The sequence below is a fragment of the Melanotaenia boesemani genome, chromosome 23, assembly GCF_017639745.1.
Source record: "Melanotaenia boesemani isolate fMelBoe1 chromosome 23, fMelBoe1.pri, whole genome shotgun sequence".
NCBI classification, from domain to species: domain Eukaryota; kingdom Metazoa; phylum Chordata; class Actinopteri; order Atheriniformes; family Melanotaeniidae; genus Melanotaenia; species Melanotaenia boesemani.
Genome location: NC_055704.1, coordinates 4,971,817 through 4,985,000, shown reverse-complemented (window position 1 = coordinate 4,985,000; position 13,184 = coordinate 4,971,817). Strand labels below are relative to the sequence as shown.

General features: G+C 43.2%; 1 protein-coding gene across 3 annotated transcripts in view; it reads left to right on the top strand.

The window, feature by feature from the left end:
* Window positions 1-9,700, top strand: part of svopl (SVOP-like) — a 23,001-nt gene extending 13,301 nt beyond the window's left edge. The window contains exons 4-17 of one of the 3 annotated variants that reach the window (XM_041976899.1): window positions 1,116-1,207; window positions 1,282-1,380; window positions 1,457-1,528; window positions 1,645-1,769; window positions 1,861-1,924; window positions 2,010-2,135; window positions 2,307-2,435; window positions 4,569-4,642; window positions 7,183-7,379; window positions 8,250-8,361; window positions 8,505-8,586; window positions 8,683-8,772; window positions 8,846-8,959; window positions 9,036-9,700. In XM_041976899.1, coding sequence (XP_041832833.1) covers window positions 1,116-1,207; window positions 1,282-1,380; window positions 1,457-1,528; window positions 1,645-1,769; window positions 1,861-1,924; window positions 2,010-2,135; window positions 2,307-2,435; window positions 4,569-4,642; window positions 7,183-7,379; window positions 8,250-8,361; window positions 8,505-8,586; window positions 8,683-8,772; window positions 8,846-8,959; window positions 9,036-9,047 — 1,388 coding nt within the window. In that variant the 3' untranslated portion in view covers window positions 9,048-9,700. Of the gene's footprint in view, window positions 1-1,115; window positions 1,208-1,281; window positions 1,381-1,456; window positions 1,529-1,644; window positions 1,770-1,860; window positions 1,925-2,009; window positions 2,136-2,306; window positions 2,436-4,568; window positions 4,643-7,182; window positions 7,380-8,249; window positions 8,404-8,504; window positions 8,587-8,682; window positions 8,773-8,845; window positions 8,960-9,035 lie in introns of those variants that run through there. The other 2 variants (XM_041976900.1, XR_006009216.1) reach the window with 2 other exon arrangements.
* The last annotated feature ends 3,484 nt before the right edge of the window (window positions 9,701-13,184 follow it).

The following is a 13,184-nucleotide window of genomic DNA, read 5'->3' as shown; positions in this document are numbered from 1 at the left end:
TAGCATGTTGTAAAGGTTCTAATGGGGTTCATCTGCTCCTGGGGTTCTTTGTTAGTGTTTTGTAGGTTCCTCTGCAGGTTTCTATTCTTAGCTTTTCAGGGTCTCTGTTGCAGTTGTTCATGTCTGGAAGATCTGCGGGGCCCAGTGAAGATGTTTCAGATGGTTTTCCTGAAGTTGAAAAGGTTTTCCACAAACTTCCAGTGTTCCATTTGAGCGTTTTCAGGCCCTGGACAATATGAGAAAATCGGAGTCATCAGTCACAAGGTCTGAAGGCTGGTACACATAAAAATGATCAGGCTGTTGGTCCAGATTTTCCCCCTTCCAGACCAAAGAACGTCTGATTATCTTAAGTTTTATAAGATTTTCCTATAAAATGATCCTGTGGTCTGAGGTGTGTTTTTGTCCCAACAATCAGCTAAAAAATGGGTCCTTGTTGACAATCACAAATATTAATTATATAATATTTCATTAAATTAAATATTAATTGTAATATTATATAATATTTAAGACCAGAAATCTTAAAGTGTGTGAGGAAAGCCGATGACTCCTGAGTTGTGACTCTGTGGACGGTGACATGGAACATAATGTAACCAATCAGAGAGCGAGTACACTGGGAAGCAAGGAAGGATATGAAGTCCATCTTCACGCGGTCTCCAGTCTATTTTTTTCAGTTCTGGCTTGATAAATCAAATTTTCCATTTCTGGAGATTTATTTTTATGAAAATCTGGATTTTAGATAGTTAATTAGCAGCAGACTTAGCCCTCCCTCCACACCAGAACGTTGTTTGTCTGACATATTTTCAGTGAAGTGACCCGTCACTCACACCTGGGACTTAGCTGTGTGTATAACTGCAGTGAGAAATGCTGCTTTCTATGAGATGCAGAAGTCAAATTAACCCACAAACCCTTGTTAAGAGACAAACTTCATCAGGGGAATTATTTCTGCAGTGGATCCTGTATGATAAGGATTCAGATGGAAAGAGATCACGGATGCATTGTGTCGCATATTTCGAGATGTAGGCGATGACGACGTGGAAAAAAATGTTGATGATGGTGATGAAGGCTTTTATGTTAACAAAGATGGTGATGACGATGGATCTGTGTGTTTCCTGCAGCAGAGGAGAAGTATACGGTGGAGGATGCAGTAGAAACCATCGGCTTCGGCCGCTTCCACATCCTGCTGTTCTTCATCATGGGCAGTACCAACGTGAGTCCAGGTTCCCACTGGCATCCTGTTACCATAGCAATGGGTCAGCTGATCTATCCTCTCATTCTCTGTAGATTGTGGAGGCGATGGAGATCATGCTGCTGGCGGTGGTTTCTCCTGAGATTCGATGTGAGTGGCGTCTGGATGACTGGCAGGTGGCGCTTGTCTCCACGGTGAGAACATCATCAGAACCAGATCAGACTTCATCAGGACCGGGTCCAGTAGAACTGACCGCTGTGTCTCTTTTAGATGGTGTTTCTGGGCTTCATGGTCTGCGGTGTTCTGAGCGGATACATCGCTGATCGATACGGACGCTGGAAGGTGAGACACATCTCCCTCCTGATTGGACTATGTTCTGACCCCCCCCCATTAATTGGCTATTGTCCCATCTCTGTAACCTCCCTCCTGATTGGCTGTTATCCCGTCTTTGTGTCCAGGTGGTGTTTGGAGGCTTTGTGTGGAGCGCTTACTTCTCTCTGCTCACATCCTTCGCGCCGTCATACGGTTGGTTCATCTTTCTGCGCAGCATGGTGGGCTGTGGCGTCTCAGGAGTGTCACAGGGGTCAGCAGTTAACATCACTCTGAATCCATTCTGATTCTTCATTCTGATTGGCTGAAAGTTGTCCAGGTTTCTGAGGTGTATGTTTGTTCAGGTTTGTGCTTAAAACGGAGTTCATCCCGGCCAAGTATCGAGCCTTCTTGCTGCCTCTGGCCACGGTGAGTCACCTGTGTGATGTCATCACCGCCCGGCTGTCCCTTGTGTGATGTCATCACCTCCCACCATGCTCTCTGTCTGCCTCAGATCTTCTGGATGACGGGCTCCATGCTGATCATCATTCTAGGAATGTTAGTGGTTCCCGGTCTGGGCTGGAGGTGGATGATTCGACTGTCCGTCACCCCTAGTGTCATCCTCATCTTCCTCTTCAAGGTACTCATCGTCCACACCTGTCCATTCTGACCTGTCCACCCTCATTGGTCTGTCCTTTTCTGTCCACCTCCACCTGTCCTCACCATCCTTGTCTGCATTTGAAAGTGGACAGGATTTGTCCACATGTGGTCTCTCTGTCCTGAAGCGGTCTCCACTCTCTGTTCTGACCAGTTCATCCCTGAGTCGGCTCGTTACCAGGTGTCGGCGGGAAACGTGGGTGCGGCGGTGAAAACGCTGCAGAGGATCGCCACCATGAACAGAACTTCACTTCCTCCAGGACGGCTGGTGGAGCCACCGGTGGTACGTTCACTGACGCCAGACAAACTTGGTCCATTATGTCTTTCATATAAATGTTCTCACAAATTAAAAGCAAAATAAGACATTGTAATAATAATAAATAATAATGTTTAGTCTCTGTCCCCTCCCTGACTGACTCTGTACTTTGGGCAAGAGAACACTGTAGTGATTTAAGTCTCAATGAATCTCAACTTGCATGGGTGTTTTTGGACTCAGTAGCCCCTCTTATAATTAAACATTGTCTGTAGATGCGCTGAGAGAAAGTATAAAAAAGATAATCTCCAAATCCCTTTGGAGATTCTTCGCGACAGCTGAAGTACAAACCAAAGGGCTGGTAAAACTGCCAACTCTTGTTTTCTCTCGAATCTCATATAGAATAATTTCAATAAACCTCAGTTCCTTTCAAAGACTCTTAACTCTGTTTTAAATTGATTTGAGTACAGTAGTATTGCACCCTCTCAAATGCTCTGTGATGAATTTCTTGAATTTTCTAGAAACAAGGTCGCTTCAATGGGGTCTCCTTCTTCATGCTCTCTTAGATCTTTCACCTTCCTTGAATTGTCCGTTTAATTTTGAACATTTTGAGCAGGTGTCTCTTTCACCTTTAACGGAGATTGTTAAACTACTGAGGCCTTCTAACTATCCTCTGGACAGTATTCCCTCTTCGCTCTTTAAGGATGTTTTCAACAGCAGGGCCGCATTGTTGACTTGATAAATTAATGTCTGAGTCTGGCTGTGTTCCAGCTGCCTTCAAACATGCTGTTGGACAGCCTCTCATTAAAAACAGAAGTCTTGATACCTCAATTCTCTCAAATTTTAAACCAAATTTTAGACTTCCTTTCTTGTCAAAGGTTTTAGAGAAGTCCGTTTATATCCAGCTGCAGTCATTCATTAACCTTTACTGTATTTACAAAAAAAATTCAGTCTGGTTTTAAATGGTTTTATAGTACAGAAACATCACTGCTGAGAGTTTTTAATGACCTGCTCATGTCAACTGACAGTGGTAGCTCCGCTGCTCTGCTTCTTTTAGACCTTACATCAGCCAGTTGATCATAAAATCCTGTTTTCCCGTCTTGACATGTGTTGGCATTAGAGGCGTAGTGGTTTCAGTCGTACCTGGCAGATAGTTTTTTTTGTCTGTCTGGATCAGTTTTCCTTAGTTGGGGGGGTCCCACAGGGCTCCATTCAGGGTCCAATTCTTTTTTCTTTATATATGCTTCCATTGAATTCCATTTTTAGGAATCATGGCACTACGTTTCATTGTTTTCCTGATGACCTACAAATCGTTCTACCAATATGGATGAGGTCTGGTGGATCCATAACCTACTTGTTGAATTGTCTTGTGGACGTTCATTCATGATTTGTGACAAACTTCCTTTCTTTAAATAAAGACAAACAAAAACGTGGTCATGTCAGTGTAGTTGGCCCGTTATCTCAGCACCTTGGTGTGATTTTTGATTCTGGTTTTAAATTTGAAAAACAAATTAGCTTTGTGGTCAAATCTATTTTTTTTTTCATCTACGGCTCTTGAGCTAGATGAAATCATATTTCCCTTTTAAAGATCTAGAGAGAGTTACTCATGCTTTTATTTTGGGATTGATCAGTCGCTTGCAGGTTGTTCAGAATTCAGCCGCTCGTCTTCTGACAGGAAGATAACCATGTGAGCTTATCAGTCCGATACTGGTTTCCTGTTCAGTACAGGATCCAGTTCAAGATTTTATTGCTTGTTTTAAAAAGTCTTAATAGCACAGCACCACCTTATTTATCACCTATTTTATCAGGCAGAGGTGATGAAGATTTTTCTTTTGCTGCTCCCAGACTCTGAAACAGCCTGCCCTTTAACATTAGCTCAGCACAAAGCAAAACATTTTAAATCATTATTAAAAACACGTTTTCTCACTAGCTTTTCATCTACCTTGAAGATTGTAATTGAGTTTTTATTGTATTATGTGTTTTTATGCTATATTATTGTATTTTATGTTATTTTATTTTGTAATTTGTTTGACTTAAATTGTTTAACTTTTTAATGGCTTTGGCCATTTTTTTGTACAGCCCTTTGGTCAACTGAGGTTGTTGTAAATGTTATTAATAAATCTGAATTGAATTGAATACTGTAAATGTTCCCGAATGTTACAGAGAGAAAGAGGAAGCTGGAGAATTCTGCTCAGTTCATCCTTCAGGAGGACGTCGGTGCTGCTCTGGTACTCCTGGTAACGCTGCTTTATTATTAAACTGTAGATCTAATCAGTCTGAACTGGTCTGAACTGGTTCGGTCTGAACCGGTCCCCAAATAACTGCTAAAAAAAAAGACTAATCAAACTGTCAGATGTAATTAAACTGAAAACACAGAAGTATTATTGACCCAATAAGGGAAGTTGTTTTCACAGACATCTGGAACAGTGAGGACATTAAAAACTAGGGCTGCAACGATTACTCGATGTTGCTGACAATAGTCTACAATAAAAACAGTCGACAATGAATTTACCCGTCAACTATTGTCGGCAAAAAAAAAAAAAAAAAAAACCTACAGAGTGACACATCGTCTTCTTCTTTATCTCTGCTGAGAGTCTCACATGCGCAATAAAGTCCGCCAGGGGAAAAATATCGCAGTCGACCAGTGAACAAAACGTGATAACTTCAAGTTAAACTTACAAAAAAAATGCATGTGAGATTTGTAAAGTGGACCTTGCGTACCACGAAGTACGTCTGCAATGCTCGAACATTTAAAGAGGAGGCATGGCAGACTTACATAACTTAATGCAAGATTTCAAAGCTGAAATTGAAATAAGATCCATTTATAATAATCATGAGATAATCTGATTGGTCGACAAGTTGTTTCGATAGTTTAATAGTGACTAATAGACCATCAGAAAAGTCATTACTTGCAGCCCTAGTAAAACTAAACACGTCTGTAAAAAGTAGTTCCAGGGTGATGTTCAGCGTGGTGGAAAAAGTAGTTCCAGGGTGATGTTCAGCACGGTGTAAATAGTAGTTCAAGGGTGATGATTAGCACAGTGTAAAAAGTAGTTCCAGGGGGATGTTCAGCATGGTGGAAAAAGTAGTTCCAGGGTGATGTTCAGCACGGTGTAAAAAGTAGTTCCAGGGTGATGTTCAGCACGGTGGAAATAGTAGTTCCAGGGTGATGTTCAGCACGGTGTAAAAAGTAGTTCCAGGGTGATGTTCAGCACGGTGGAAAAAGTAGTTCCAGGGTGATGTTCAGCACGGTGTAAAAAGTAGTTCCAGGGTGATGTTCAACACGGTGTAGCATCTTCTTCTTCTAACATGTCTGGAAATGTCTGGGAAGTGAGGAGACCAGTTGCTGGAGTTTTAGGAGAGGAATGTTGTCCTATTCTGGTCTGATGCAGGATTCTAGCTGCTCTACAGTCCTGGACCTTGGTTGCTGGATTTCTGCTTCCATGATGCTCCAGATGTTGTGTATTGGTGAAAGGTCTGGACTGCAGGCAGGCCAGTTCAGCAGCCGGATTATTCTCCTGTGAAGCCATGCTGCTGTGATGGATGCAGGATATGGTTCAACATTGTCTTGCTGAAATCTGCAAGGCCTTCCCTGAAAGAGACGTTGTCTGGATGGGAGCAGATGTTGCTCTAAAACCTCCATGTACTTTTCAGCATTGATGGAGCTTCACAGATGTGGAAGCTGTCCACACCATAGACACTAATGCAGCCCCATCCCATCAGAGATGCAACTTTTCACCTGTCCACTGATAACAAGCTGGATGCTCCCTCTCCTTTTTAGTCTGCAGGACACGCCGTCCATGCTTTCCACAAACTAGTTCACATTTTCATCCAGGTTTCCACTTTGCCTCAGACCATTTAAAATGAGCTTTGGTCCAGAGAAGACGGAAGAAGCTGGTTTTGGATCCTGTATTTGTGGATTTCAGGGTGGACTGTGTTCACAGACAGTGGTTTCTGGAAGTCTTCCTGAGTCCATGCAGTACTTTCCAGTAGAGAATCATGTCTGCTTTTAATGAAGAAGATCACTAGCATCCAGCCTTGCCCCAGGCACACAGAGATTCCTCCTGATTCTCTGAATATTCCGACATTTTATACACTGTAGATGGAGGATCTTCAAGGTCTGAGGAACATTTTTCTGGGAATGTTTAACAACTTTAAGAAGCAGCTTGTCTCAGATTGGTGAACCTCTGTCCATCTTTCCATCTGAGAGACTCTGCCTCTCTGAAATGCTCCTTTTATACCCAGTCGTGTTACTGAGCTGTTGCCTGTTAACCTGATTAGTTGTCAAATGCTCCTCCAGGTGTTTCTGGTTTGTACCAGTTACGTTTCCAGTCTTTTGTTGCTCCTGTTCCAACTTTTCACAGACGTGTTGCTGCCTCAGATTTACAATCAGCTCATATTTTCCATCAAATGGTAAAAATGTCTGTTTCATTATCTGGTGTGTGGTTTATCTTCTACTGGGAATAAAATATGAGGTGATGAGGTTCTGGTTTTTGTTAGATTTTACTTGTTAAGAACTGAAATTGTCCCGTGTTTTTATTTCCAACCTTCAACAGTAAATTGTAAAATCTTGATTTTTCGGGAACCAAACCTGGGTAATGTGAGGTTGAAGAAAGCTGTAATGTTGACCGTTTCCATGACGACTGGTTCGAGAAAAAGTCCAGAAACTGGTTCTTAAGAGTCTGTCTGGTTTGGTAGAAGTGGATCTCCTCGGTCTGTGGGACCCTGTGGTTTCTGGATCCACTCAGGACCAGGTTTTGGTTTATGCTTTCTGTAGGTTTGTGGCATCTTTCTCCTACTACGGGTCAGTGCTGAGTAGCTCGGAGCTTTTGGAGAAGAACCTGCTTTGTGTGACCAATCCCGACCCAGAGCATCAGGTCCAACACCGCCACCAGGACGGACTGTGTTACTGCATCCCCTTCGGAAGCAGCGACTACCAGACGCTGCTGATCAGCTGCCTGGGGGAGGTCGCATGTGAGTCAGACCTGGTTCTGGGTCATTCTGGGTCCACAGTTTCTGAGAATTCCATTAGAGTTAACCAACAAGACCCAGCCGAACCCAACCCTTGCTTGACCTAATCTAAAGTAACCCAATCCAGCATGTCCCAAACCCAACCAGAACAAACCCAAACCCATCTTGACCCAACCAAAAACTTACTCAACCCAATCAAATCCCGATCCAACTTGACCAGATCCGAAACCACCTAGCCAGACCAAACCCATCTAAACTCAACCCAACCAGATCCCATCTAGACCCATCCACAAACATACTCAATCCAACTAGACTCAACCCAAACCCAAGTAGACGCAACTACAAACAGTCTCTACCTAACCCAAACAAAACTCGATACAACTCGACCAGATCAAAACCCAAAACCCAACTAGACCCAACTCAAACTCATCTAGACCCAACCCAACCACAAATGAACTCAACTTAACCCAGCCAAAACCCAATCCAATTTGACAAGATCTGAACCCGCCCACCCAACCAGACCAAACTAGACCCAACCACAAACTGACTCAACTTAACCCAACCATAACCCGATCCAACCCGAACAGAACCGACCCAAACAGACCAAACCCAAACCAACACGACCTGACCCAACCAGACCCTACCCTAATCTGATCCGATCCAACCCCAGCATGAACCCTGAGGAGGTGGAAACCAGGTTTTCTCTAATGGAAGAAAGTAATAATCTGAATTCAGTGTTCAGAGTAGCTGTAATGTCCTTACTGTCCACTGGAGACAGTGCTGAGTCCAAACAGTTTCCACTCCATCATCCTGGACTTGTAGAAATAAGTAGTCCTGGACTAGGTCTGACCCCCTTTTCTCCTGTCTTCCCAGTGGTCCCAGTAAACATCGCTCTGCTCAATGTGTTTGGACGGAAAATTAGTCTGACGGTCCTCCAGCTGCTGATGGCCATTTTCTTCATGCTGGTCAACATCTGCACCACCATGTGAGAACCGCACAGACAGACCGGGTTTACCAGGTCCTGCAGGTTTGCTGGGTCCTCCAGGCTCTTTAGGTTTACCAGGTCCCCCAGGTTTATCAGGTCCTTTATCAGGTCTTCCAGGTTTAACAGGACTTCTATATCTCTAGGTTTGGGTTCACGGTCCTGCTGTTCCTGCTCCGGTCTCTGGTCTCCATGAACTTCAATGTGGTCTACATTTATACAGCTGAGGTACATCCAGTTTCTAGTTGGGCTGGTTTCAGGTTCCTGCTGTTTTTTGTGGGGTTGTAGGATTGGATCTCAGTGTTCCAGTGTTTTGTCTCTCAGGTGTACCCGACCGTGGCCCGCTCTCTGGGGATGGGCTTCTGTACGTCCTTCAGTCGGATTGGAGGGATGATTGCTCCCTTCATTGCTCAGGTGCGTTCACTGACCTGCCCTGTTTGCAGAGTTTTTACTGCTGTAGTACCTCACTGTTCTGTGTGTACTTCAGGTGCTGATGTCTCAATCCGTGATTCTGGCTCTCAGTCCATTCGCCGTGGCCTCTGTGGTCTGTGCTCTGGGAAACTTCCTGTTGCCCATAGAAACCCGAGGACGAGCTCTGCTGGTGAGAAATTAATGTATGTGCCGGTTAGACGGGTGGATGTTTTAGTAAAATGGGTTCAACTTTTTCTTTTTTACAGCAAAACTCTTGACGACCACCACTTCTCTGAACAGCTTCCTGTTTATTTGGGTCTCGTGGGTAAAACATGAAAAATGTTTCAGAACCCTTGTAGAACCAGACCTTCTTCAGAACCCTTGTAGAACCAGACCTTCTTCAGAACCCTTGTAGAACCGGACCTTCTTCAGAACCCTGGTGGAAAGGGTTCTAACAGAACCCTGAGGATGCAAAGGATTCAGTTTGCTGCTGATAAAATGGTTTCATGTGAATTTCGTGTCCGAGTTGTATTTCAAGCTTTTCCAGGTTTTCCAGATTTTTAAAATTTTTGTTCAGGTTTTCCAGGTTTTTTTTTATTATTATTTTTTCAGATTCTTCATGGTTTTTAAGTTTTTGCAGATTTCTCCAGGTTTTTCCTTTTTTTTTTTCTTCAGGCTTTCCAGGTTTCTTTAGGTTTTCCATGGCTGTCCATGTTTTCCAGGTTTTTTCAGTTTTTCCAGGTTTCTCCTGATTTTACTAGATTTCCTCTGGGTTTTCCAGTTTTTTTTTTTCTATGTTTTTTTTCCAACTTCTATTGTCTAGTTTTTGCGAGTTGATGGTACCGGGTGTGGTCTCCTACTGGTCGCCCATCTGCTGGGACGTGTTGTTGAGATGATCTCTGACAGGATGAATAAAGATGGTGGAAGAAGATCTTATATTCTGGGCCTCATCTGTCCGCCTCAGTCAGCTCACTCATGATTAAACATAAGCTTTTATAAAATCCAACCACATGAGGAGGAAGTTCATCTCCAACCAGTCTGACATCATTGAGACATGTTGGTCCAGACAACTGCTGCTGAGTGTCATGGCAACCAGACGCTTTCTTCTAAGCTCTGTTATATAGCTTGTTATATGAATAAAGTGGAAACATATCAACAGAGCTATTGTGAGCTACTGAGGCAAGACCACAACATACAAACTTTAATAACAGCTTGCTGGCAACTGAAGCACATAAATCATAATGTCCAAAATGTCAAAAGCATTAAGGGACAATGTCCAACAAAGACTTGGACTACTCCAGACTTTAAGACAAACTTCATGAAGTGCACATCTTAAGAAGGTTTGCACTAATAATGGAGAGGGTGTATCCAGTGCTGACATCATGAGAGCCATTAATGGACAAAACGAGCGCTTCTCAAAGTTTAAGGACACAGTGATTACAAACTTGACTGATCTCAAGCAGCCGGAGAGGCAGAGCAGGAATAAACGATGGCCTCTTGTCAAACAGCGCAGAGGAAAAGAAAACCAGGTCTAGGACCTGTTGCTGTGACTGACGGTTAACATCGGTGCTCTCTAAAGGCCCATTTATGCTTCGTTACGAAAGTAAAGAGTGACTTCGGTTTCAAACATCTTACGTCACCGTCCTCGTACTTCCATGCATGTTTTACGTTGTGTAGTGGAAGTTTTATTATCAAAGATCACACACTAAGTGAGAATCAAAGTATTTTTTATTAAGAGCTGATCAGCAATGAGAGTCACACAGTCAAACAGCTTTGGCTGAGCGAGTCCAAACAGATACACATGGGCTTGGTTAATATAGACTTTCATGATGTGAAAGCATCAAGGTCACAGGTGCAAGTCCTCAGTACACTGTCTTCAGAACCTGCTCAAACTGGTTTTTTAACATTTCTCTCTTCTCGTTGATGAGTGACAGTTTGTGAAGAACACAGATAAAGAATACTAACAGTAATGTGATAAGAAAGAGAAGCTCACTGCCAAATATTTGCAGGGTACAACTCCATCTTACTCAGTGAAAAATATAAGGCCATGGTTTTAATACAAGGTGCAAGATTACACATCTAAATATTACACAAGTATAAGATATGTATAATTTTCCATTTCAGTTGCCATGATTGTGAAGTCAGTTCCTCCACTAGAGGCCAGTGCTGAGTTCAGCGATTACTCTCTTGAGCTGACGTCAGTTTCAGACACCATTTAGCAGCAGTAATGCATCTCTATGAAGTTTTTTCCAACCACCCAGCACATCCTAAACACTCACATATAGTTTTTCTTCAAAAGCTTGCGCAATTTCTACTGTTGTTAACCTTGTCTTCATTCTTTTTCTGCTGTTATATCCCCTTCCAGATCCTCTTCTTCTCTGATTTGTTTCTTTCGCTGGTCGCATGTCAGCTATTTTGCTCAGCACTGCCCCCACGATTTCTGGTTGTATTGCTCTGTCTTCTGCGTCAAGTGATGGATAGTTAAGTTCCCCCAAAACAGATCAAATTATGCCCGTAACCAACGCAGGACAGGGACGAAACTGTCCGTCTGCCTGCATATCCATCTTCTGCAGCATAAATGGGCCTTAATGTTCAACAACAATGTTCAAGAAATTTTAAGGGATAAATGCCAAATCCAACAGGCTACATGCTTGAACAAATTTCAGCAGCATCAAGTTTTAAACTTAACTCATCTAAATATCATATTTAATATGAAAGTGATGATAAAAATACGTTAGTTAAGTGTAACATCTTTGGGTGTTTACAGACAGAAGGATCACATGGAGCAACAACACCTAAATGTTTCCCTGAAATGAAGGAAGACCGAAACTCTGCTGAACTCGTGGCTTCAAATGGAGAATCTCTGGGAGAAGTCTGTTATCCAAAGCAGAAGGAAGGCTCTGATTGGTTGGCTGCGCAGCTTCTCTCTATGCAGAGACAATATTATGAATGCTGTGCGGAGAAATAAACACCACGTGGTACTGAGTCGCCTTTATGGATTAAAAGCTCCAGACTTGCTTTGGAACTTCGTTCAGATGGAAGTTTGTTTCTGTGTGTAAACATCTGCGTGTGTGTCGCTTCTGATGTGATTGACTGGGTCCGCTGCATTTAGCGTCCGGGGGAGCTGGGTGGGTGGAGTTTTCTCTATTTAAACCGGGCGATCATCAGCCGGATGAACCGCTCAGATCTGACGGCTGGTTCGGCGGGAACGCCCCTTTTAACCACATGGGTGGAACAAACCAATCAGAGTCTGTCTGCATATAAACTTTGCATTAGTATGATTCCTCAAACAACTTCTGCTGATTTTTATGATACTTTCAGCTGCTCTAGGCAGCAAATTTCTGTTCCGATCCAACTAATTGTCCTTATATGTTCAGAGACCTTCAGTGGAGATTGTTGCGCTGTGCAGACAACAACCTGAGAGAAATGCGACACAACGATGGCATTATTATTAACTTTTTATTACTTTTATATGATCAGTTTCTCCGTGAAAGATCCATGCCTCTTGTTTTGGTAAAGCCACTTTCCAGCAGCAAACTCTTTGCCATCGCTTCTCCCAGGGTAACGGAGTGGACCTTTGTCTCAGGAAGTTTCTGATCTCTGGTCCATGGCTGCAACCAGAACCCAGTCAGAAGGTTTTACATACAGGTGTAATCACCTGGATGCCATCTGCTTCCTCACTCTGATGAAGATGATCTTTGGCTGCTCAGATCTCATTAAGCTGGTTAACTCAGATTACTGACAGATCAGGATCAGCGGTGAGGCTGGTGCGCGCGGCTCGTCTATGTGGCCACGCCCCTTGACATCAGCCACACAGCGCCAGTGTGATTAGTGGATTATGTGAGAGGCCAGCAGACTGTCGGCGGCTCGGACGTGTGTGTGAGTACCTCTCGCTCTTTTTCACTCTGTTGTTAATGAGTTTGCGTGTTGACAGGAAGTCAGACTGACCAGCACACACATCAGGTTCTGACCTGCTCATACCGGGATGTTCTGGTCCAAACCGTCTGATAGCTTCATTGATCACAAACTGATCAACTCAGCCACCAATTGATCAGGCGATCAATTAGATCCAGTCAGTAAACCCATAGTATCAATTGATATGATGATCTGTTTCTGGCTGTGCGTGCGTGTGGGTGGTGCTTGGTACAGAGTGGTCGTCTCTGAGCGTCTTTGTTTGTCACACTGACAGCAGGTCATGTGACCTCGTCTCAGAGGAAACTTTTATCTTCACCAGATTCTAAATTTTTTTTCTGAATTTATTTTAGAAAAATTAATTGGATGTTCTGGTCCCAAATCAATAGTCAATGATCATGTTAGTCAAATTAAGTTTATTTGTAAAGCACATTCAAAACCCCAGTTGGCCAAAGTGCTTAACAAGAAAAAACAAATAAAATCCCCAAGTCAACAATAGATGA